Source organism: Strongylocentrotus purpuratus, unplaced genomic scaffold (assembly GCF_000002235.5).
Source record: "Strongylocentrotus purpuratus isolate Spur 01 unplaced genomic scaffold, Spur_5.0 spur5_scaffold_6, whole genome shotgun sequence".
NCBI classification, from domain to species: Eukaryota; Metazoa; Echinodermata; class Echinoidea; order Camarodonta; family Strongylocentrotidae; genus Strongylocentrotus; species Strongylocentrotus purpuratus.
The window spans coordinates 61,913,240-61,940,634 of NW_022145612.1; the positions used below are offsets into that span (position 1 = coordinate 61,913,240).

Genomic DNA, 27,395 nt, shown 5'->3' on the forward strand with positions numbered 1-27,395 from the left:
CAATTAGTGTTTTTTCTCTTCCTCAAGCGAGGTTTTTATTTCCATAATTAATTTCAATACATATTTACATTAATTATACTCAATAATTAGTGAGTGAAACATTACAAACATATCATAGAATAAAAGTCAAAGTATATTCAAAAGTTCTTCCAGCTTAGTATATTTTCTTTGCTAACACATTCATCTCTTAAAAATGGTCTTGAATTAAAAAAACAAAGTATGTGGATAATAAACAGAACCATAACGTAACATTTATAAATAGCATATACGGATTGCATATTGCGCATAATTTAAAAAATATTCAGGAGAGTGTGGTAAACAATACTTTTAAAAAAGACAAATATTCGGGGCCATGTGCCGCCCCCTTTTTATTTCGAAATAGACAAAAAAACCGGCGGCCAAAATACATTCAATATTAAACACATTCTAACGAGCTTTATTTTCGAATTTTGAAAAAGAGACCCTCATTTAGTATTATAAATAGCGGTACTTATGAGTAGTGACCCCGATGTCGTATCATGAATAGCGGTCCTTCTGAGTAATGACTCTCAATGTGATTATGAATAGCGACCCCGGTACCGACCCTCATGTTATGAATAGCGGTCCTTAAGAATAGCGAGCAGACACCCATTGGGATTCCCCCTATGGTAGCAGTTATAATAACGTGCGGCACGTAATAACACCCCAATGCAAAGCCCCAACGATTGCGGGCGGGCGGGCGGGCGCTCGGATCGACCGAATATCGGGATATATGGGAGGAGCTAGCTGCCAGCTGGAGATCGAGAGACAACATTGAAGTGCCTCATTTTACCCAGGCCCAGGTAGCAGCTGAGCTGAGACTAGTAGCTCTCCTCTCGTGTTATGTTGATCAGATACGGTACCAAAAACAGCCTGAAGAATACATTTTGATCATTTTGACAAATTCTTTACGGTGAGTAATGTACCGGTAAGACAGTTTTTATGCGTGCCATGTCTTTCTTGTTTCGTGTTGTGTTTACCGTATTAAACGGCGAGGGAAGCGCTCGAAGCCCGCCCGGTCCGTAAGCGGGAAGACTGTTATACCCCTTGTGTTGTGAAGGACGCTATTTGCCATGCATGCCCAAGCATTATGTTCATTCCTGGCTACTAATAGGCCTTTTTAACAACTAGTCGGATGGTTTCTCTTTTGTATTAAAACAAAATAGACCTATGCAGGTCTAGAGAAGAAAGTTTTTTGTTATTGAATTCCATATATCCACATATCCCCCATAAAGTTAAACACAAAGATCCTGATCATGGGTTCATGAACATAAGAACAATTAACAATGAATGGAAACATTTAATTTGACTATTTATGGACAGAGGTTGATCTGCAAGTCCATGACAAGTTGAAATTAAATCCAGATTTCAGGATTCCCTTTTGTTTACATTGTAAAGTTGAGGGTTGGCAACCGTGGCATATAATATAAAGGGATGTTTATGATGGTTTATAGACTTTTTCTAATGTACCAACTTACCAAGTGATGACCAGGATACCTACAGGATATCCTACACCATATAGACATGATAGATGATGATGATGATGTGAATAGTTTTATCCATGGTTTTATAAATTGAAACCAGGATGATTGTGATGACATGGACCTACATGGTGATAATAATGATTAATAATAATAATAATAATAATAATGATTATAATAATGATAATGACAATAGTGATAATAATAATAATGAAAATGATAATAATAATAATATTGATAATCATAATAATGAAAATAATGATAGTAATACTAATAATAGCATGATAATATAATAATAATATCACATGTAGTAGTTATAATAATCATAATAATGATAAAATTGAAAAAATTACAATATTGATTATAATAATGACAATCATCAATGTATTTAGTGATCTGTCTGTTTATGAGACAAGTGTCTCTCCAAGTTCCTTGGTTTTAAACAATATTTACTTGTACATTTTGAAGGAGATTATGTGAGGGAGAAGATTTTTGCATAGTTTATTACTAGTCTAAATGCTGCACTCTTGGGCCCTCCAGAGCCTAAAAGTGTGCTGCAGTCTTTAGTCAGTATTTGCTATACATTTGGGGGGGGGGGGGGGGGCACTTTTTCCAATTTTACGGGGGGGGGGGGGGGGGGGGGGAACGGAAGTGTCCCATCCCCCCCCCCCCCACCCGGGATTACCACCCCTGGTCTTGAGCCATCCGTTTCCTGTTGCTCCACATTCTGAGATTAAATTATCTAGAAAGCCTTTACGAGGTCTTCCCCTTATCTTCTTTCCATGTAGACGACCTTCTATGACTCTGATCATCAAGCCATCATCATGTCGCATTATGTGTCCAAGCCATTTCTTCTGTCTCTCTCTGATCGATTGAAGCAGCACCCACTTTTCTTGACCATTATGATGATGATAATAATGATAATAATGATAATATTATTATGATTGTTATTAATTAGTTGGTATTATAGAGCACCTGTCATATCCAAACTCTGAATTGATATTGAAACTATAAAAAAGGTCTGCTAATGGAAGTCCTTATCTAAAACACTATTTTTAAAAGGGAAGAGTTATCTCATTCATAAAGGTATTGTCTTTCTCAGAGTAGGTTGGATGGTTGGGGGGGGGGGGAGAGTCCAGTCTAATACTCTTTTCACACTGGTTTTGCTTAACCCCGTACTTTGCTTAGCCCCGTACTATCCTTAACCCCGGACTATTTTTTTGGCTTTTCACACTCGCTGTTTTTAGTCCCGTACTAGCGCCTATTCCGGAATAAGAAAATTCCCGCTGTTCTCACTGCATTTCGTTAACCCCGGATATCGTGTATGTTATGATTGGACATACCTCGCATCTGGCCAGCTGCGATACGCTCCATTGCGTAGTACCGGACTATTTTTCGTTTCTGTTCTCATTCATTTGCTTAGCACCGCAATTGCGGGGTTAGCAGGAGTTAGCACCACAATTGCGGAGTTAGCCCTGCTATTTTGCAGGGTTAGTTAACCCCGTACTATAGGTGGGGGTAGCCAACTTTAGCCCACTTTGGTAAAAACCAGTCTGAACAGAAAGTGGAATAGGCTTAACCCCGTACTATAGGTGGGGTTAAGACCCCCCCTTAACCCCACCTATAGTACGGGGTTAAGGAAAATATTGCCAGTGTGAAAAGCATATTAGCAGAAAACTGAACAAGGACGTCAGTGAAAGATTTACACAAATGTGATCATATTGGATTAGGAAGTTATGAATTGTTGATATTAACAAGAATTGCTCTTTTGCAGCTATATGATTGCCCAAGTTGCAAATAGCTCTCTTCTCAGTTTGTGTTGAAACTTGAAATTTTCATTTCTATTTTGTAATCCAAAGAAATACTTATATTATACCTGTGCCCTACATAAATCCATGGTCACACTATCCTGAATATGAAATAGATTTATTTCTTCATCAATGCACTAATCAGGATTCAGGAAGAAGACTTTAAACAAATTATTATTCTTAACATTTCTTGTCTTAAATATTCAGAAAGAGGATATTTTAAATACGATTGAATGTAGCTTAGCAAAAGATATTGGTGTGTAAAACCATGGACTTACTAAGAAGTAGGTCCATGGTATTAGAAACCAACTCATTTTAATGAAAGACGGTATAACAAATCCCCAGCTGTCATTCATCTCTGTAGGATCAACCTACATGTAGTCAGGGAGGGCATATAGGCTTTTTTTTTTAGCACAGAGATATCTGAAAAGCTGGGATGAAATATGTTGATTTGCCAGATGTGGTCATTTATAAGCTGATACATCTTGCTATTTAAGGGTCCAAAAGAGGGGGAGTTCTACCTAAATGACACCACAGTGACCACACATCTTGACCAAACACAATTAGTAGAAGATCCATATGACATCATTAAAAGGCATATGTTTTTTTATATTCATTGTTAGATTTTTTAAAAGCTTTTACAATGCTTACTGCTGCCACCCAAGAGTACTTTCTATGAATTCTCTTTTTAGTACATGTTTACCTCCCAATTTTCCTTCCAATGAAATTTCACACTTGTGGTCTGAGAAGGGATTAAACGTTTATAGATTTTTGCATGAATAGGGTCGCACTGTCCAGGTGAATGCCTTATTGTAAACAAACAAATGAGGCATTCAACGACTGCAATCTAAAATTTCAAATAATCAACACTATTTAGGCCTGTTATTATATTTATTGCTCCCTTTCTCTTCTCTACAGATACATGATAAGACCCTGTTACTATCAGCAAGGGATCCTTCTTACATTCACTTACAGTATAGTGAGCATGGAATAAACTTCATAATGCTAATGAACATCGATCATCAATAATAGGAAGTAGGACAAGAGCTGGATCAGGCAACCAGTAACATCTACATTGTAAATATGGCTATACTCACCATGACAGGACAATATGTAATGCATCTCCTTCGACATCGTGTGCGTGATCTTGTCTTCCTCTTCATTGCTATTCTTCTCTTGTGTCTTTACCTCTCATGTCAAAATACAAACATTGGGAGCAGCGAAAGACTACGAGGGAAGGGGGGTAATATTGCTGTGAAAACCGGCTTCAAGATCGATGGAGATGGATATGGGAGCTTCATTGCTGGTAATGGGAGAGAAAATGGAAAAGGAGGTGGACATAGATTTGAAGGATACAGGAATATATTAGAAGGGATGGATTTGGGAGATAGAGATGGTGTCTTGGATACCAAGGAAGAAGAAGAGAAAACATTGGGAGAAGATACAGGAGGAGGAGAAGTGCTAGAAAAGAAAACCCCTTTGCTAATACATCTGCAGAAGGTAAGTTTTGTTTAAAATCTATTTCATCTGGACATGCTCCACATTATTTAAGTTGACCTGTGCAATTCTGTGAATTATCAATCCCCCACTTTTTTGTAAACTATTTGGGAATATTTTTTTGGGAATATTGTCTCTATCTTATTAAACTTAAATGTATTTAGTAACCATGTTGTGAAATTACTGTCTACAATAACGTCATGTACAACCTTAGGTTGAACATAGACTTATGTTTGTTTAACCCATGATGTACATGTACACTGAGATGGCTTCTTTGATCCATTGTGTATTCTTCTTGACTCCATGAGAAGTAGAGTTCAGAATTCTTGCAAGATGTTCTATGACCCTACATGACCTTTGTAATGAGTCATTGCTGATGGACCATGGTGAAAGAAATTGCTCCAGGCTCAATCCAAACCAGTCCCTTGCTCACTAATAATCATATGGCACACATGTTAGGTGTTGTTCTTAAAAGTTCTTGTGTATTGGTTGTGTTGCACCTCATTTGGTCCAGCAGGTCACCATGAAGCAATTATTTGATCAGATTGCAGACTTGTCTTGTCTCAGTCTCGAATGATCCATCTCCTTCCTTCACACATATCACAGCTACTAACTATTTTTGTTCATTAATACCCAGATAATTACAGCAAGCAACAAAATGCTACCCATAATATATTTTGAGACGTATCCCAAGGGAAAAGGCGCTTTGAAGGAATTTATGAAATTTTGTAAACGCAACAGGAGAGTTGACCATGTATACTTTGGGAGTTGCATAGAGTTAATGAACTCATATTTCAAACACTTATAACTTTCTTATCATTGGTCCAACTTATTATAAACTTTCGCCACTCAGTTTCTCTTATTTTCTGCTTTTTATATATACATTGTATATCATGAACTTATTGCAAGGGTTGGATTGGCCTTTACGCTCTTAGCTTTTTAGTTACACCCATCTGATGAATGCCTGTAACTTGATATGAAATTGTCCAAATTGAAGAAAATATTTTAAAGATTTATCTCCTGAATTTACTCAAGATGTTATTGTAGAATACACTTTGCATTTTTGCCAGCTGCTTCTTATTTGCAATGTCCCTGAAGAGCTCAGTCAGTTGATAGGGGTAATAGATAGATTTTGTGTGTGTTCCAGAGTCATTAATCAATAAAAGCTATTTCAAATGGCCTAGAACTTGAATTCTGTAGCAGTTACTACTTTGATTTTGCTGTGAATGACTGTTGCATACATTGTAGATAAGCCGGATGGATTTAAAAAAATGAGCATTTTTTTTGTCCTGGCCCTAGTGTATAATATGGCAGAAGAAAGTGACCATTTGAAAGGTGCAACATGGATTTAATGTACCAGTACTGGGTCAATAGGTGGGAAGATCAGACAGCTGTTAGTGTTAGTTCCCCGGTGGGGTCACTCAATGTGACTTCCGGACCGCATGACCGTTACCAAAATCGCGGAAAAAGGGGTCAATTTCAAGCAATGTCCGCGGACAAAATATTCCTCGAAATAAAGAAAATAGGGGGGCACAGGTGTCCCCGAAATTGATAAATAGGGGTCAGGAAAAGGGAAAAGAGAAAAACGGGAAGGGAAAAGAGAAAACCGGGAAGAAAAATTCTCGGAGCCGAGTCTTGTCCTTGAAATATGGTAAAATAGGGGTAAATTTGCGAAAGTGTCCTTACAATCTTATAAATAGGGGTATTCCAAAGTACGATTTTGTCCTTGTTTTGACGTAAAAAAGGGGGTTAAATTTCACAAAATGTCCTTGAAATTGACCGCAAAAGGGGGTTATATGCATTGGTGGTAACGGTCATACGTGTCACTCTTTGCAGGGGAGTGACCCCACCGGGGTTAGTTCTCTGAACATTTACATGTAGTCAAAGGAAGGGATGAGCATTGGGATACAGGTTCCATGTTGACTGTGTACAAGGCATTACTGTCTTGCTGTGTGTTGGAATTGAAAAGTTATAATTGTTTTCTTTCAGCTTGAAGATGAGAGAGACTTGAGGTTTCAAGATGCAGCCAAGGTTGCTATGGTAAGAGGAGAAGATGATGTTATTAGAAGAGATCTTCCTTTCTACAAACAAGCCTTAGAGAAGAAGGGTTTCAAGGTCATAGTTCAAAGAGATGAAGCAGTCAACAGAGTCCTTGGAGAGGTGCAAACACAAGGTAAGAGACTTCATAACAATTGATGATAGGCCACTTTACACTGCTCAAAACCATTTTGAAAAACCTGTAGGGTGTTTTGATTGCCATTTACACAACTGGAAATACCCATACAAAACTGTTGGTATTTGCTAGTTCTGTTTGTTTGGTGAGTAGATAAACATAAAAATGATAATGATGATGATGATTGATATTAATAATAATAAGAAGGATAATAATGGTTTATTTATTTAAAAATATACATCACAACCTGAGGGTTGAATTTTAAATTATTTGAACATAAGTGTTTACATGATTAAAGAATACACTTAATAAATCATTAGAATATTAGTAAACAATCTTTATGCACTTGTAAATTATTCATTCAATATGAACATGTGAGTCTACCATTAAATGAGTACCAGATGTAACAAGCAATTTTAAACTGCTGCAAAAAACAAAGGATTTGGTTATTTAAAAACTGGATTTTTCAAAATTAACATATTGCGATGAGGAAAATTTGGGATTGGATGGCATTGACATTAATTAAGAAGGCAATTTACAGATACAAAAATGGTTCAGTTAGAATACATAGTATTAGTTAGGTCTAAGTATTGTAGACATATTCAGTATGTAGGTGTACATATCAGCAATTAAACCAATATACAGGTTCTTTCAATATAGTAAACCTTTTTTAATTGGTCCCCCGATTCTGCATGGGGTAGAAAGAGGGGGGGGGGGGGGAGGTGAAAATAATAGATATGTTCTCACGGAACCGTGATAGTTTTTTGCATACCTCAAAGTTTTAAACAACGATTTAATAAGATCAACAAGGGCTCACACAGGAGTGAGACGAAGAGTATTCAAAGTTTATACTACAAGCTGGGCAAGCAGTCACTTTAACTAGAAGCTGTACCGTAACATTGAAGTTAATGACTCCTGCATAGCACATAACTTTGAATGAGGACCATTTGTGCCTGCAGCTCATACATGTAGTTATTGCACTAATCATAAATTAATAACTTTTAATAAACTTCAACTTTCATAACCATGAGTGCATAAACAGAGTTTATAATTACAAGATAATCTCAAAAACCATCACCTAAACTTTTATCCGACCCTGGTTGAAGTATACGGACTGTCGTATGAACCTAACTAATACATGGTTGTATATGAAGTTGTTTTGCATGTTTGTGGTTTGTGTAATGAAGTAAGATCATGCTGTTTTGACCTCACAACTGATAGGGAGAGGGGAGGGGGGGGGGGGGTGGGGGAGAGAAAAAGAATCCAAACTCTCTAAATTAAGGTGGCCTCTGCATGTATATCCTCCAAAACACATTTCTAATTATTAGAATCTTCATAATTATATGGGTTTTACTGAATAAATCAAAACATATGTTTGCTAAACTTTAAATTGTGAAGAAGCTGTAGTGTTAGATTCTTTCTAAAATGAGTCTTTTATTTAATAAATATCAACTAGAAGCATATATATTGAAAAAGAAAATTTTGACCTACATACTTGTATCCAATCCAATCCAATCCAAAAGATATTTGATAAAGCGCCTTTTCCTTGCAGTTACAAAGCGCTGCACACACGCTCCACAATGTATATAGGCCTATTATAATTATATGTATCATAAACATTTGTTTTATGTTTATCAACTGCTTGCTGTTGAATACCGGTAGTGCGGTACATACATATGATATACTTGCAAAGATACCATCAATTTAACTGGGGCAGGGGCATATTAAACTCAATTATCACTGATACATATATTTATAATTACTAATAAACAAAACATGCATGTGAAACCAATGGCAATGTGATAGGTTGATGTTCAAGCTTTATTACATGTCAGTTTGTCATCAGTGAAAAGTTAGACCAGTTAGACTTTATCATTTTTTTTTTGATGAAAGAAATCATACCTTTCAAATTTACTTTTAATCACAGTAATTTACAGGCTGTTCCTTAAACCCTTTTTGATCTGTTTTATATATTTCAATCAAGTCAACTTGTTTAGAATTCGTAGGACTACATTTATTACAAGGGAGTTGACTTTCCTTTCTCCCTGACATTTCTCTGAGACCCATGGGTACTACATGAAGGATGAACAAGAAGTGGAGGGTAACAGCTAGCTTGTGTCTGTGCTGCTAACTCCATTAATTAGATGTAGCAAACACTTCTAGGGCAGCTGTGTGATAGCTTATCATCACATTCCAGTAGAATCTGATAAAAGCATTTCAGACTGTTAATCAATCAAAGCTTCTAATGAATTCATCACTTACCAGCTCATCTAGCTAGCTAGGCCATCGAGCAGACCAATTACCGGAGCTAAATTATCATCAATAATTACCCATCATTTGCATCCAAAAAATAACAATAGTTCTCTAATCATTGTAAAAATGAAGTAAAATAAACCAGAATCTTTCTAGAGTTATTAAAGGGAAAGTCCACCCCAAAAATAAGTTTGTTTCGATAGAGGCAGAATAATAAGAAAATCAGGTGAGTGAAAGTTTGAGCAAATTCTGAATGAAAATAAGAAAGTTATGAATTATTGAAGTTGTGATCAATCAAACACAAATTGGCAACTCTATGACGTATCATGCGAGCTCAACTTCCATTTGCTCAGTACTAAAAAAATCTAAAATTTTCATTTTCCCTCAAGAAAAATTTCAACCATACATGCACCCTAAATATAATAATTGCAAATATGTTTCTATACTCCCCCTGCAAGGAACAAATATATATTCCGTCATCAATAACGAAGAAAACATGATTTTATGGAATATTATGCACAAAGCAAATGAAGGAGAGCTCGTATAATAAGTCACAGAGTTGCCAATTTGTATTTGATTGATCACAACTTCAATAATTCATAACTTTCTTATTTTCATTCAGAATTTGCTCAAACTTTCACTCACCTGATTTTCTTATTATTCTGCCTCTATCGAAACAAACTTATTTTGGGGGTGGACTTTCCCTTTAACAGTGGCTAATTGCGGTAATCTTTCTAGAGTTACAACAGTGGCTAATTGAGTTGAAACAGTTTCCAGAAAGGCAACAATTTTTTCCAAGTAGGGTATTTCATTGTATGTTGTTCAATGGTATGCAAAATTTAGACATTTGTAATTGGAAAGAGTGAAAATGGACCAAAACTCTACAATAATTTCCAGCCCTTTTGCAGTAACAACAAGAACATTTTAATAGTTTAATTGCTCATTCAATCTTTTTTTCATATTCCTATAGGCCTAAACTTTTGCTTTGAAAAGCCATAACAATAATTTCTGAGGAAACCTTGTAAATTTATTTTTTTGATGGTTTAGATCAACAAACTCATTTCAGATTATTAATAATACTATACTACTGAGACTGAGTCAATAAGCCAGAGATTGGGTGAAGCAGGGAGTAACTCTCATATGGTCTATCTGGGTGGAGATCATACTGGAATGACATTATGACGTGTGCATCAATATAACTGGGTCAAATTAAGGCATGAGAAACTTTATTTATAGAGGAAATTTATGATTTTGTATATCCAAATACACAATGCAGTTGACGATTAGCGGGTGGAAGGACAACGCAAAGGCATGAACAAAGTTGCTAATTTGTCTCCTTTAGCCACTATATAGCAGTCTTCATTTATGTAAAAAGTTTTGAAAAGTAATTACTGTTTCATCATTTGTCTGATTTTCCTCAATCCTTCAGGCCTAGCTAGACTACAAGTTTTTTAATGCTTTTATCAAAACCCCAGCTGATAGAAGGAGAGAGGGGGGGGGGGGTCACAGTTGTGTGAGTGCAAACCTCGCTATGATGACCTGTGTGTGGCCTACAAGACCCTAGGGAGAGTGTTGTTTGTTCACCTGAACTTGGACAAATGTTATGACAAGGTTGAACTGGTAAAATCACATATCACCTTGACTTTAGCTGTTTACCCTTTGGGTAATGCCACATTAGCCACAACAGAAGTACATACCAGGGAAGGTATCATAATTTCATAGCTTTAGAAATTGGTAATGGTATTGTCTGAATGGCATAGGTTCATTTTATGTTTCCCTTGATTGATGTAACATTAAAGCAAAGCACTTGCTTACAAATCGTTTTAAATTCTTTCTTTTTTTTGCATTGAAAAGCTCAAATTATGTAACATATGAGGCTCAATTCATATTTTTCAACTTAAAAAGATAAATAAATGAAGACATAAAGAAAGAAAAAATGAAACAAAAGAAAATAAATAGATTGAAACATAACAAAATAGAATAAAATGAAACATATTAACAAAAAAGTAGAATACATGTACATCTAACCGTCCATCACTACTCACTAGGCATCAATTGGCTTCAATAGCCTATGCTTAATATGGAGATTGTAAAAGTTTGTGATAACCCCAAAATATCGCCCCAAAAAAATCAGATTCATGCATGTCAAATAAAGACAAATCAACTTTTAAATACACTGCAGATTAACTTGTCCCATTTGGAAGTTGCTCCTCAGGCTCAGAGTCTCCTGTCACTTTGTTTTGGAGGGTGGAAGGCACAGTACAGTACACTTTTATACAAGAATGCCATGTGTGCGCAACACTGTTCCTGTGAAAGATTTCACTTGATTGGTACATTATTCTTGGTTATCTTCCTGTCCCAAAAATGTTTATTTGAAAGGGGATAACAAAGAAAAACAAATTGTCTTCAAGTGTTACACTAAAAAGAAGAAGAGCATAACACTTGAAGACTATTTGATTTTCTTTGATATCCCCTGTCAAATAAGCATTTTTTGGACAGGAAGATAACCAAGAATAATGTATAGTGTAAAGAAATGGATCTCAATATAATTGGTTGATAACTTGATATTGGATTGAATGGACAATCTTTGTGTTTGATTGATTATCTACATGTATGTGTATTCTCTGTTTTAAAGCTAGAAGGACATTATTTGTTAACACCTATAATTTATGAGAGAGTTACTATAAACACCCTTCTGGTTCTCAACAGATGGTATACCTCTTGTATATTGCATGTAAATAAGAAGAATTTCAATATGACAAACAAACACCACATGATTGAACATTGATTGATGTATTTCTATATCTTGCAGTTGTTAGTTCGCATGATGATAGAGCTGACTGGGAAGGATGGATGATTCTCCTCTGCTTATCTCTTGGTGAAGCTGAGGAGACAGGATGCATGCAGAGATCATCTCAATCAAGATTAGAAAAACATCAAAAGGTATTGGTTCTCAACTTATTGAATGATCAAACATTTTCATCAGATTCCCTCTGCTTTCTGTTAAAAAAAGTTCATGCTAATAATTATTACCACTTAAAAAAAAAAAATTAAGACATTTTTCGATGTATTTGAGAAGAGATGTGTTGTACATGTAGAGTTGAACATACTCTGAAAAATAATCTTGATGCTGACAAGACATCTGATTGATTTAGGGATAGGAAGATAATCAACTCAATCTCACAATGATAAATAAAACAGATTCATTCTGGAATGTTCATATTATTAACAAAAACTGTGGATTCTCACCTAATGAATGTTCTATCGGAACTCGTAAAAATAAGTCAAGTCTATCAATTGTCATGTCTCAATTTAGTTCATACTTTGTTCTCAGATATTTAGGAATACATTTGCCCAGCAGATCATTTGGCATTAGTTTGAAACTTTGTACACATTTTTATCACCCATGAGCATTTTTTTTAAATTTGAAAATAGGTCATGTGGCCTGTATTTTACTGAAATGTAAAGTCAATGCTCAAATTTGTCACCTTTTCAGAGTCAACTGACTCAGGCACCCAGCCAATTAATGGACCATTGTTTTGTTGTTGCAGTGTCATTGTCATCCATGTTGTCTTTATGTTTTCATATTAAATTCATTTGTTGTTGTTATCATTATAATGTTTCCTTCCATTGTATTTTTACTTCGAAATTTTAGCTTTCAGTAATTCTTCAGAAAAGAGAGTTTGTAGTAAGTTTTGATAGAATCACTCATTTTGTTTGTGGTGGTGGAAATACTTTTCTAGTGCATTCACTTTTGTTCTTCCAAAGCATACCTGTTACTATTTTATTTGCTTATGCTTCGTTGCTATTTCATGGAAATCTTCTTCATTTTGTTCACTTCTTTAAACCATTATTACAATTTATTGTTATACTTTGTAATTATTTGGGCATAGAATATATTTAAAAATGAACAATTAAACCATTGATATATTTTGCTTTGCTGATTTTGGTGAAGATTGCGTGCAAATATAAGGCTGGTTACACATTCAGTAATTTTTGTGAGTGACTGTATGGGTTGGCCTAGCAGGTTTTAGCAGCATATCCAACATATCTAAAACTTTGAACGATAAACAAAGAAAGAAAAAAGCAGTTCTTATGTTTTTCAATTGCCTTTTTAGTCCAATTATCTCTGACATGTTAAAAATGAACAAAAGGGTTATCTGAATTTGCAGGTGCAATTTTATATGGGGCAGGGCATTTTGACACAATTTTATGCAAATCGTTGTCTTTTATGACTTCAAGTTATGAGATATCTGGTTTTGAGACATGAGATGACCAGATACTGTGACTCTTGGCAGTTTGCAAGGAGGTGGGGGTAGGGGGAGGGAGATATACATATCATGGATAATGAAGGTGGAGGAGCGAGGCAGGTTTTCTGTTTGGTTTTTTGTTTGTTTTGGTTTTGGTTTTGTTTGGTATTGTTGTGTTTCAGAATATGTATTCTTTCTTGGGACCTCCATACGGTAGATAAGGGGAGTAGGCAAGTTTTATGAATTCCTTGTAAAATCAGCTTTCAAGTACATGTAAGTAACATTATGGTAAATCAGGAGTATGTATACTAGTGCTGTAACATCACGGATATCTCCAATTCCGTTTAACCGCCTGTCAAAACCGGACGGTTTTCGGTTAAACGATTTATTTAAAAAAAAAAAAAAAAAAAAAAAAAAAAAAAAAAAAAATCGTTTTTTTTTTTTTTTTTTTTTTTTTTTGGCCGTGTAAAAAGCAGGAAGGTGATTTAACTGAAGGCGCCGATTTGTGCTTGTGAACTAGTCACAAATAATAGTAACAATGTCGTTTTAGAATAATGTGTAAGATCATTAAAGTAAATTAAAAACAGTAGAGGACCTAGGATAGAACCTTGTGGTACACCATGTGTTAAACTTGGATGAATATATATTGAGATCTATTACAAAGATTACTTTCAAACCAAGATGACAGACAAATTGGAGTGTTGTTCTAGTTTCCAAGTGGTAAGTCATCACACCGATTACTGAGCTGGGAGACATTGCCAGGCATAGTGCCAGGTGGAGGGGCATAAATCAAAAATTATTTAAAAAAAAAAAAAAAAAAAAAAAAAATTAAAAAAAAAAATTATAAAAAAAAAAAAAAAAAAAAAAAAAAAAAAACGGGAAAACGAAACCGTCCAATTGAAAACGGAATCCGCCATGGGCGGTCGGTTACCGGACGGTTAAACGTTTGACTACAGCACTAATGTATACTCACTCATTACCCTGTTTCGCTTGCAAGTACAAGAAGCATATTAAATGCTTTTGCTGTTCTGTCCCCTTATTTTTTTCCTTCTCCTTTTTACCCTTTTTTTTTTTTTGGATGATTAACATTCTCTGGAATGGTATTCCATCCAATGTGTGATGATTTTAGATGAAAGTATTTCTTTATGTGTGTATGCTGTTATGCTCCTATTGCAGTGTTCTAGTTATGCAGCTTGATTTTCTGAACTGCCTATGTTTTTTTTCTCAAAAAACCCTCAACTATTGCTTCTAAAGGGCTGGCTACACTGAATGCAGGAAGTCTCTTTTTCTCTTTGCTTTGTCTACCTCATGTAAATGATGTTGATTCACCCTCCCCAAAGATTTTTTTTTTCTTCAATCGATGGGCTCCATGCAATTGTTTTATTTTTGTTTGGGGGGGGGGGGGGGGGGCTGACCGGGACTTCCGTTTTGGGACATCCTATAGCAATGGCACTTCACATGCTATGGTTCATCAGTGTTTCCTATGTTATTACAAAGTCCCTATTTGATTTTACTCTGAGAGGCACTAAGCTCAAATCGATTTCACCAGCCATTCTCATCGTAGAGCCGTATATGCTCTAGATATTCTCCGTTTTGGATGGCGATGGCCCTTTGTTTGGTACAACATTCTCCTGTCTATAGAAGCATGATCCACCATGTGTTAGATCATGCTGTCTCAGGGTCAGTCTCATTAAATGAACCTATTTGGTTAAGCAATTAAAATAATATCCTTTGAATGTCCAAGTGTATCCATTGTAGCCAGTTCTTTATATTACTTTGCTTGAAACAAACTGTACATCAAAATGCTCTGGAACAGCACTATAATCTAAATAATGATTCAAATTCTCAGCATTGAGATTAACAAATTTGTCTGTCCTTCTTTTGGTCCCATTCATTCACTACTGTGCCGTCTGAAGGTTAGGACTCAAAGACTCAGGCAAAGGCTCTTCTCAAAAGCATCACTGAGTAACTGCATTTTTCAAAAAGAATTCAATATTTTTGCAAGATTTGTTAATACTCTTTTGTTTTGTTTTTAGATCAATAGAATACCTGGAATGAAAGATGTTCTTTGGAGGAAAGATGCTTTCTGTTACACTACAAATGAAGCTCGTAAAATCCCAAGTAAGATTCTTCTTTCCATTGTACATTCCCATTATACACATATCACTGAAGAGGTTCATCTGATTGATCATGTAATCAGTTGGTTTAGTTTCTTGAAATCATGAGAATGGTTTGAAGAATGTTTACATAGATCAGTGATAGGATTGAATGCAGTCCATTTGTAATTGATACATGTATCAATTAATCATGACTTTGTTAACATATTCTTTTAGTGTACAAACATTGATTGTTCTGAGGGGCAATGGTTATCTCCTATTGTGCTGACTGAGATTAGAGATAGGATTCCCTGGTGAGATCAAGGCAGGGATCATAGTACAGTCTCAGTTCATGGAGTGCCGGCTATAGATTTAACCCTTTCCCTGCTATTAGCAGTCAATAGTTGCTATACAGGTATATATGTTCAAACAGTCACAAAGAACATTTCAGTGAAAATTTGCCTTTTGATGTATGCATGTATTATACATATATTATGAGGAATATTTCTCCATTGAAGAGTTTTGATAGTAAATATGGTTTTCGTTTTGCGTAACACTTAATGCACATCTCTATGCATCCTTGCTTCATATAATGCACCTAAAGAACTTTTGCTCAGGCATTATCAAGTGTTGCCTCCAACTATGACCCAACAGCCAATATCCAATTGTATGCCCAGAGTTGTGACCAGTCAGTGTCAAAATAATCACAGTACACATTGTGTTTTACAAATTGTTAAGGGTTGCTTATGAGATTTTGTGCATATATATTGTAGCAGTGAGAAGAAGCCAGCTTGCCCCAGTATGCTGGGTATTACCAGCACAGTTTGAGGAGTTTATGATGACTGCTGATGCTATGGGCAAGGATGTAAGATGGGTCTTCAAGTCACCAGGAGGTGGTATACAGGTCCTACAACCAACCAGAGACAAAGATTATGAACGAATTAAACAGTGAGTAATATGTGAAACAGATCCTTTTCTTCAGAGAATAAACAATGAATAGTCATGAGAGCAGAGGAATGTTGATTGACAGTTTAGAAATGTGCCGGGCTGTGGAGAAGAATGGAAGGAATTAGTTGAAGGGACAAAGAAGAAGTACCTTATGGAGTGAATGAACAGAGGAACTTGAGACAAGCCATCTGGAGATTGAAGAAACACCTCTTTTGGTAGATGGAATAACATGCTCAGGCTCAGGGACATCTTGGAATGATGAATGATAAATGATAAACATGAGGTAGACCAAGAATTGAGATGGTGTCAGATTTGATAGGTGACAGATCATCAGACGTAATGAAGAAGAAGGCTTAAAGATTTTTGTGTTGTTGTTGTAAAATAACCATTTCAGTTCTTTTTTGTTTTCTCATAGTGATATAAACATCTTCACATTTTTAGCATTTGCCTCCATTTCTGGAGGGATGTACATGGTTTTCTAATATTTTCTTCTATCTGTAAACGATAATTCAATAGGTAAATCGAAATATGAAGAAGTCTCTCTTTTGTTCTTTTCTTTTTAAATTCTTAAAGAAGGCTTCAAGATAGAGAAGGATGGAGAAACAATTAAAATTGCTCTGGTGTGTAGACCTGTCCTTGGCGGAACAGAAACAGAAATATAATTAAAATAAATTTGGAATGACATATTAATTTGATATGCCCACTTTGGTTTCATGTTTACAGGTACCGTAGTGAAAGAGCGGTTGTCCAGCAATATTTCCCCAATCCTCTACTCATATTTGGTTCACCAGTCAGCGTCCATGCCTACGTCTTGGTGACATCCATCAATCCATTAAGAGCTTACATTCACTCTCAGGGTTTGGTGTTCTTCAGACATGATTACCAGAAAGGATTTATCAAGGTAAGATTATATATCCACTGTCTTAGTGGTGATCCAACACTTGCTGTGGGTTTTATTTATTCAAATATATATGGATAAGTTTGGTATGGTGATTGATATTGGGGCTAGGTTTATGATTAGGCTTAGGGTTAGGTCTAGGTTGAGTCTAGATTTGATGTTAGGAATAGGTTAGTGTAGGAAATAGGCGGGTGTGTCATAGAACGGAGCATCCTGGTATAATGGCTCACTGACTGGAGTATTGATTGAGACATTGAGAGTTTGAAGCTTTGTTTTGTGTGACTTGAGACAAGATGTTTTCGTTCCCTTTTGACACTTGCTTCGTATTTTGTTTACTCTTAACATAAACATTTCCTATGTTCAAGTTCAAGAAGTTATAATCAAGCGTGTGTATCTTCCAAGATAGTCTGGGCCTAATCTTTCTGTTTGACTTTTTCATCATCAATCGTTGCTGTGTAAGACTTTTCACTTCGGGTATGCCTTGAAATTTACTCAATTTTGTTAGTGTTTGGAAAATCTGCACTGTACATTTAAAAGCTTAATAATAAATGAGATATTGCTTATTCTATGTGATTTAGATCCCTAGCAGAACTTGGTCCCTGGCTCAATTCCGGCAGTATTTAGTCCAGAGCTATGGGTCTCAGGTCACCCATACAGTATTCCAGAACCTTGAAACAGTGATTACAGAAACACTTCTTATAGCTGAGCCATCTCTGGTGGCTGATTTTTCACAATTCTTTCATCCATGGGAACAACCATACAGGTAGGTTGGCTGTTTATACTTATCATAGATACACATTTGTATGAAACAACCATATTGGTTAGTTGAGTGTTCAAGCTTCTCACATTTCACTCATATTAACAACCATGAAGTTAGGCTTGATATAGACCATTTCAAAGTTGGTTCAAATCACAAATGACCTTTGAATCCACATGTAAAATGGATATCTTCCCACTCTCTGCATTTTCCATATTACAGTGCATGTAATTACTCCACAAATAGATTTTGTTTCCTCTAACATTAATAGTAATCATTAGATCATCAAAGTGTAATATTCTATTGTACAAATGACATTGAATATTTATACATAGAATGTATTGTCTGTGACTGCTTTTATTGTCCCATTCCATCTCCATTCTTTATAGATGTTCACACTGTTACCAGCTTCTTGGTTTTGACATCATATTCAATTCCACCTTTCACCCCATTGTTATAGAGGTGAGTATCATAAGATAAGTCAAGCAGTATGCCTATGAGCCCTGTCAGATTCATCAGTAAACATGGAGAAGCTATCAGAATATCTGGGGCATGTGTCCTTTGATATAAGACAAATCATATGAGACTATATTTAACAAGTTTCATTTTAATTTTGTTTCACTACCAATACACTAAATGGGCTTTGTTTAATGATATATCGTAGATTAATTGATATCATTCTTGTTTCATGCTTTTGTCTGTGTAGTGTGTACCATTTCTGTTATTTAACATTGATATATTAACCTTGTGTACCAGGTGACCGGGCAACCTCATCTCCAATCTAGTGATGTCGATCAGCAATGGAGTAATAACATCATCAAGCAAACAACTGTAGAGGAGTCTATATCCTTACTGTTCTCTAACAAGAGAGTCGCGAGAGAGGTAGCAGCTGCACTGAATAAGCTTCATATTGGAATACTGGTAACTATACCTTAGAGGAAGTCTAACTTCACTACTAGCAGAATTTAGAAATGTCTTTAAAATTATTAATCATATAGAGTACCGAAGATGTGACATCATAAAAATCTATTCTAAGAATTTCTCAGCCAATACTCAACATTTTCAATTGGTTTTTCAATATTTGGACATTATTTTTGATGCTCTTTCGGAAAATGAAGAAAAATTGAGAAATTCCAAAAATAGATTTTTGATGACATCACACTTCACCACTCTACGGCACCCGAATATCTTAATGAAACCCACCAAATGAATACACCATCTTGTAATGTTAAATCAACAACTGGCAAATATAAACTACCAGTAATTATTCCCAAGTCCAGAGTATATGTACCAAAAAAAGTTGTTAGAGTGGCTGCTTCGAAAACATGTAACAATATCCCAATTTCCATCAGAGAATGGACCTGTCTAATTACTTTCAAAAGATCCCTCAAAACATACCGTGTACTTCTTCCTTCAGTTATATGATTTTATAACCTATTTCATGAGTTTTATGTTTCTCTTCATATTCTTTGATTTTTTTAAGCACTATGGTAATTTTTGTTTTTAGTGCTCCTAAATAATCAATACTATCATTATTATTATTATAAAAGAAAGTGGATTTTACTAGTATCAAGAGCATTCAACCTAAGGAGTAAGAATAGTTAAGGCGTAAATACACTTGACATTCCTTTAGAATGAAAGAAGGGATAGGATATATTGACTCAAACCTGATAGAAATATCATTTAGTTTCTTGAAGAAATTTATGCTACATTTTCATTTGAATGAGGCTTGTTTGATCCTTTTACAGAGATTTGGATGCAATGATACGGGCATATGTTTGAGTGATGGAGATCTAGAGTTCTTAATGACATCAAGGAGAGAACAGCTTTCTATGGATAGCTTTAGACCGGTCAGTATTTATATTACCGCCTTCTTGTATGAGAGGACATGTTGTATAACTAAATGCATCGTTGATTGATAAAATGGTCTCAATGAATGACAAGGCCAGACCTATCCTGATTGCACATCTGTGTATTTGTGGATAAAGTTGCCTACCTTGAATAGTTTTTGCTCTTAGTTGGCTCCATTTGCTGAATGGATAATCTTCATGCAATAATTACTTATAACATCAAACAATAAATACAATTGAATACAATTTTAGGATGTCTGTTTGAAATAATAATAATGTAATAATAGCTAGTTCTTATATAGTGCTTTTCAGGACCGAAGACCCTCTCAAAGCGCTTTACAGATATATATATTATTACCCCCGGTCATCGGATTTAGGCTAACCCGCACACAATGTATCCACATTTTCCACTCCCTGGGGATCATTCCGGCAAGGCGTCATTTTTACAAGCGCACACTTGCTAATCTAAGCACATTCGCATCCTACCGGGTACCCATTTACCACCTGGGTGGAGAGTGGCAAATGTAGATCAATGTCTTGCCAAAGGACATTAGTGCCGCGGTGGGACTTGAACCGCTGACCTTGTTGTGATCCACGGTCCAGTGACATATCCACTCGTCCACGACACCTTTAATATTTTCTTTTTTTGTCTTTCTTGTAGCTCTATCCATCAGCAGACATTGAGAAGTACAGCCATCTCCTCCAAGAAATAGAACATTTGACATCCTCTCAACCCAGACATGATGATACCATACCACTACCTACTCCTCCTAATACACACTCTACCAAAGAACTCCATCCTATATTGGTCGCTACGGAAACCATGTATCTTGAGGAGGAGAGGGGAGCTTTGAGTGGAATGGATGAAGAGGGAGATGAAGAGGGAGATGACGTAGGGGATAAGGATGATGATGGTATACTCATCAAGAATATCTATGGTCTTGATCCAAGGAGGAGTGATATGAAAGGGCCTAGGTGTAGCGAGGGTGAGGCAAATTAGGTTTCTTTAGTCATGTTTGAGAGTATGAGAGCTTTCAAAGGTGAATACAAATGATCTATGGAACTTTGTTTTGTCTAGTTTATCCATGTGAATATTAGGGTGGAGGAGCGGGAAGAGTGATCAGAATGACCCCCTTTGCAAAGTCTTAGCCGTTTACAAAGGGCATACTTAATATATATATACTAAATATATTTAATGTATCATAAGTCATGCAAATTAAGTGTGATTACATGATTTGATATTTTTCTTTGTTTTTTTACACAATCAAGGTGGATTTTGCCTATATTTTTGCCATAAAATCTTATGTGAGCATCTTAATGATGTCATTGATATGGTCTATTGAATACGTTGTGATATTTCCCATCAAATCCAGTATAATATTTGTATGCCTTCATTTGTATCCTTGATCCCTATTCAGATCCTGACACCATGTATTTACTAGCTGCCCTACAAACCTGGCCGGTTCTTAACATGACCTTTGACCCTCACCAGACGGATTATCATACTGAGGTTGCCCATGATCAGATAGTTATACAGATAGGAGCTTATGCAATGAGCTGTGACTGTGAGGCGAGACTGGAGGACAAGTATGGGGTAGCAAGGTCTGTACAATGGAACAACCTCTTCCACTACCTTGCAGAAGTTAATCTGACATATCAACAAACTCAGTTCCTTTGCACTATAGAGGGAATTCAATTGTGTATGACTTAGATACCTCTAGAGAAATGGTTCTCTCAGAGCAATTGATTGAATTGTTTCTTTCACTTGATCACTTCCAAGAAAAAGAATCACCCAGACTGAAGTCATGATGACTATTCAAGAGAAACATGAGATAATTTTCACTGTATATTAGTGAAATATTGCAAAATCAATCAAAAATAACATAAAAATTGGAGTCTATATCCGGTGTAAATGTTCATCCTTCAATTCTTCTTGACATGATACATTTTGATATATGTATAAAATAGGTTTTCTTGAAAAGCAGTTAAAGATGTTCATTTTGTTTTCACCTCATGTAGGCCTGTCAACTTTACTTTGGGCCTAGGAAACAATCGTATCAACATCTATGTAGTGGACATCACTCACTCAAAGCCATGGGTACTCGATGAATACACAGTTTACATCCGAAGACATCATTACAGAACCAGTTTTACATTCATTGGTTTAGAAGAGAGACAGGCAGTCTGTACACTCGTCCAGGTTTGAATATTTTCTCTTGCTCTATTCAGTTTATGGAATGTTGTGGTTATATTCTTGTTAGAGATCGACCAAATAACTACTCAGAATTCATTACTATCCAATTGGAATGTGCATGTGTTGTTTGTAGATGTGTATCTTTATGCACATATCTTTTTTATGCATGACTGTATGTTTTTATATTAACAATTTTCTCAAATTGATTTATCTGATTGTTTTCAGGACTGTAATTAACCATATCTCAGTCCTATCTCTCTTTGTATTTGTGACTGTATCTTATTCTCTAAGTGATTTATCTGATTGTTTTCAGGACTGTAATTTACCCTATCTCTCCCATCATTCTTGTGGGCTGAGACTTCTTGCTGATGTGAGCTGGTCAGAGGTCATAGCCAAGGCAACCAGTCTACCTTTCTGTACCAGTGGTGATGCACCAGGTAAAATGACCAGCAAACTTAAAGGGAAAGTGCACCCCTATATCAACTTGGTTTTATTTCAAAAAGACAGACGGATTAATGAATATTTTTTTTAAGGAAATCTGATAAATGAGATAAAGAATAAGAAATGATATATTCAAGAAATTGGGATCGTTCATAGTAGGTTATAAGTGAAAGCATGTGGTGTTCAAGAATATATATACATATCAAGGCATAGATATATGCATGAACAAAATATTTCTTGGTCGAGAAATTTAATTTTAATTTAGATTTTTGTTTTCCTTCTTCTTTTTTTGCCATGCAGTAGGTGCATTGTTTAGTCTAGACCAGTAAACTAAAAACAAACCAACAAAAGCTTGCTGATAATCACACTTACTGAAGCAGACACTCACATTTACAAAAGCTTGCTGATAATCACACTTACTCAAGCAGACACTCACATTTACATATATTATGATATTAGACAACATGTTATACACATATTTGAACATCAAGTGCTAATGCTTGTTTTAGTCTGTTACAGTGGTGTTAAAAGTATTTTCCATCATTACCAGAAGTCTTGATTACCCTGAAGTTAAACACTTATCTTGGGACAGGTTAGGCTTGTAGGTACATTATTAACTTTATAACTCTTATTGCTATTGCTATATCTCATTGTCATAATGATATCTGATGTTTCTATCCAGGTCAGTGGCTCGTACCATGTGAGAAATGTTCAGATGAAAGGTCATGTGACTGGGATAAAGCAAGATGGCAGCCACATGACTGTCGGTATAGAGAGATTAGCCAATCAGAGGCAAGACAATGCTTAGCTGGCAAGAAGGTAGGAATAGGATTGATAGAGAGTTCTGGTAGTGTTATGAGAATCAACCTCTGATCTATATACTATACTATGTAGTGAGTTTCTCAATTCTATATCAAGTCAACAAAATTTTCATTTTCACATATAGACTTCAACTCTGATATTGACAAGCCATTCCTACCACAGTGTCCTGGCGTATTGAGTTTGAAATGTTTGGCCAGGGAGCTAGACATTTCTAGTTGAGAATTCTTTTAGTCTCTTGTACAAGAAGTAAAAACACGAATCTACTTTGCTCCAGAGGACTATCGAATGTTACAAGAATGTAACTATTGTTCCAGCTAAATTCTAAACTTGAGTGGTTAATCAGTTATATTGATCATATATCTTTAACTTATACTAGCTCCTGTAAAGTTGTGGAGCAATGAGCCATTTTGTACATGTATTCTACTCTCTACTTTTTTGTCTAGTTATTATTCATTGGTGACTCTACTAACCGTGGGATCATGTACTACCTGATGGAAAGAATGAATAGCTCCCTCTATGAATGGGACAAGACACATGACACCAAGCTATACACAAACCTGAATGATAGACAAACATCAGTCAGTTTTTCTTACTACCCTCAATTCTGGTTACCTACAAAGGAGAGACCTGTATTTGAGCAAACGTTTGAGCAGCTTCTTGGGATAGCTGGTCCGCTATCAAACAACTCTGAGACTGTTCTAGTGATGGGAGGGGTTCATTGGATGGCTATACATCATCTCACAGTGGTACAACATGTATTACATAGGTAAGAAATTTCCTCAACAAAGTGGAATTTTTTTAACATTTCAGTTTAGTGATAGAAAATCCAAATACACAGGATCATTTCATATAGAAAATAACAATGAAAATGATTAAATTTATGCCTACTACAGTATCAATATTACACTATAATGGTTTAATAAACACAATAATGAAGACCGTAGAGAAGAAAAATCAGTCACAATGGCATTACAATAAACAAGACCTTAGAAGAAGGTATTAAAAATAAAAACAAATTGATGATAATCACAATGTGAACAGGTTTAGTGATAGAGCTCAAGATGTCCAGTATAATATGAATATCAATAGACTGCCATGAGACTGATGAGAATGTATATGAGAGTTTGGATAATAATAGATTTCTTTACTTTCCATCATTAGGACTGGATTGACTGGTATCCAGAAGATAGTAAAAGGCCTCGGAGCTGGGTTTCATCAACCTGTAGATGGTATACACTGTCTCACTATAGTAAGTATGCATTCACTACTTATCTGGCATATCAAGTCTCGATTATAGCTGATTTGTTTTATTTACTGTTTGAACTCATTTTCATTATCTTGTTATCCAAGCCTTGTAACTTTTTTCATCAGAGTATTTTTTTTCCATGCTGGTTGAGAATGTATCACAATTGAGAAGAAGTTTGTGAAATCCCTGTTAGACGCTTTTCTTGTCTTTTTCTTTTGACAGGTAGCCTATGAATTTTGCATAATTTTAACGTTCCAATTACTCAAGTCTAAATAATGTTCTTCTCTAGGCAGAGCAGAGGAAGGTGTACCTTCATAACCAAGGTCTTCAACATGCTGCATCTCAAATGGGCTGCCAGTTTGTAGATACATTCAACATGACCATGGCGAGATACAGGGATTTCTTAGAAGGAAAATGCGCTTGCCACTTTCATAAGGTGAGATCAGGGAGCATATTCCATAAGCTACTTCATCATATTTTTTTGCCAGGAAGGATGGAGGGAGCTCTTTCTTTCAAGTGTCATGCAATTTCTGAGATCTTGTTTTGTTCTGGATTGCATGTCAATATTCAAAATGTTTTTCAAGATGTTAAGTCAAGTATGTCTGTCATCATGTTGCGCTGTAATAACACTGCTCTTTCACCCATTGGAGGGGTCTTTGCAAACGGAAACTAACAGTAATCTTCAAATGTTTCTTATATCAATATTTAGCAATCCTTTCAAAAGCTAAGAGAGTATAACCTGTCATCAAGGGATACAAATGGCTGGCCTGGGGGTTCTCTCACTTTCTATCCCACTATTTTCTTCATTCCAAAATGTTTAATATCATTTGAAAATAATAAGGATATTAGTCCTTATGTGCAGAGTCAAAACTGAAGATATATAGTATGGTGATGTTGGTCAATTTGTTTTTAAATTTTACTTTATGAAATATTTAGTTTTTTGTCTTCACATTTCTTGAGACTATAGCAAATACAAGATAATAAATAGAACAATAGGGAAACTTATTGATTGTGTTTATCTCCATGCTTCATTGCAGGTTGAAGAGATGAACAGTTACAGGTCACAAGAGGGAGCCCTCCATCCTCAGCCTAATTCAAAGTGGGTCAAAGGTGAAGATAGGACTGGACTATATCATGTGACCGGTCGCATCAATGCTGCATATTCAGAGATCTTGCTTGCACAGATATGTGATGTGAGATGAGATGAAGACCGGTACAGAGAGAGAGGTCAAGGTGACCAGAGGTCTAGAGGTTGGATTAGATGACATCAGGCAGGTGAGATTGAGGGTGGAACAGACATGCTCTACACACCTTGCTATGTTAGAGCAGTTTGGATAGGCCTAAAAATTGACTTGTCAGATTTATTTGTGTAAGTTAGTTAGGTACCGGTAGATTTTTGAAATTCTAAATGGCTGCAAAACTTCATATTGGCATAAGAGCCAACATTAAAGGTTGACACATGGTATCCAAATACTTGACGATTTATATTATGTTATATGATCGAAGTATTAAAGAATTGCCTTGTCACTCTACTGTAACAGTAGTGTACATACTGGTAGCATTACAAGGCTAGTAAATAGAAAACAAAAAGTAACAGGGTGAACATGGCTACAATACAATAAAAACATAAATTATGTGTATGTAAAGAGAGAGAGAGAGAGAGAGAGAGAGAGAGCTAAAGAGAGAGAGCTAAAGAGAGAGAGAAGGGCGAGATAAAGAGAAATAAATAGAGAGGGTGACAGAATAAAGAGAGTGAGAGAGAGACAGACAGACACAGAGAGAGAGAGCTCTGAGATGGAGGGAGGGAGAGCAAGAGAGAAAGGGGAGAGACAGGGAGTGGAAGGAAGAGAGAGAGAGAGAGGGAGGGAGAGGAAAAGAGAAAGGGGATGGACTGGGAGTGGAAGGAAGAGAGAGAGAGAGTGAGAGAGAGACAGACAGACACAGAGAGAGAGAGAGCTCTGAGATGGAGGGAGGGAGAGCAAGAGAGAAAGGGGAGAGACAGGGAGTGGAAGGAAGAGAGAGTGGTGGAATTAACGGATTGGGAGAAGATGAGGAGGAAAGGAGGGCAGGGGAGGGGCAACATGAGAAGAAAAGAGAGAGAGAGAGAGACGGAGGGAGGGAGAGCAAAAGAGAAAGGGGAGGGACTGGGAGTGGAAGGAAAAGAGAGAGAGAGAGAGAGAGAGACGGAGGGTGGGAGAGCAAAAGAGAAAGGGGAGGGACTGGGAGTGGAAGGAAGAGAGAGAGAGAGGGAGGGAGAGGAAAAGAGAAAGGGGATGGACTGGGAGTGGAAGGAAAAGAGAGAGAGAGAGAGAGAGAGAGAGAGAGACGGAGGGTGGGAGAGCAAAAGAGAAAGGGGAGGGACTGGGAGTGGAAGGAAGAGAGAGAGAGAGGGAGGGAGAGGAAAAGAGAAAGGGGATGGACTGGGAGTGGAAGGAAAAGAGAGAGAGAGAGAGAGAGAGAGAGAGACGGAGGGTGGGAGAGCAAAAGAGAAAGGGGAGGGACTGGGAGTGGAAGGAAGAGAGAGAGAGAGAGAGAGAGAGAGACGGAGGGTGGGAGAGCAAAAGAGAAAGGGGAGGGACTGGGAGTGGAAGGAAGAGAGAGAGAGAGGGAGGGAGAGGAAAAGAGAAAGGGGATGGACTGGGAGTGGAAGGAAAAGAGAGAGA

At 36.4% G+C, this 27,395-nt stretch overlaps 1 protein-coding gene across 2 annotated transcripts; it reads left to right on the forward strand.

The window, feature by feature from the left end:
- The first annotated feature begins 735 nt into the window (after positions 1–735).
- LOC593589 (cadherin-like and PC-esterase domain-containing protein 1) lies at positions 736–26,395 on the forward strand. Of its 2 annotated transcripts, XM_011668377.2 has the most exons (21): positions 736–931; positions 4,226–4,807; positions 6,794–6,977; positions 12,043–12,173; positions 12,886–12,918; positions 15,517–15,601; positions 16,350–16,524; positions 17,248–17,425; positions 18,001–18,185; positions 18,569–18,641; positions 18,936–19,100; positions 19,928–20,029; positions 20,691–21,015; positions 21,448–21,631; positions 22,049–22,229; positions 22,537–22,660; positions 23,347–23,483; positions 23,930–24,252; positions 24,648–24,735; positions 25,022–25,168; positions 25,770–26,395. In XM_011668377.2, the coding sequence occupies exons 2-21, from the start codon at positions 4,391–4,393 to the stop codon at positions 25,932–25,934; spliced, it is 3,402 nt and encodes a 1,133-aa protein (XP_011666679.1). In that variant the 5' UTR covers positions 736–931; positions 4,226–4,390; the 3' UTR covers positions 25,935–26,395. The 2 variants fall into 2 exon arrangements, with proteins under 2 accessions (XP_011666679.1, XP_030828397.1); XM_030972537.1 differs by lacking the exon at positions 12,886–12,918.
- The last annotated feature ends 1,000 nt before the right edge of the window (positions 26,396–27,395 follow it).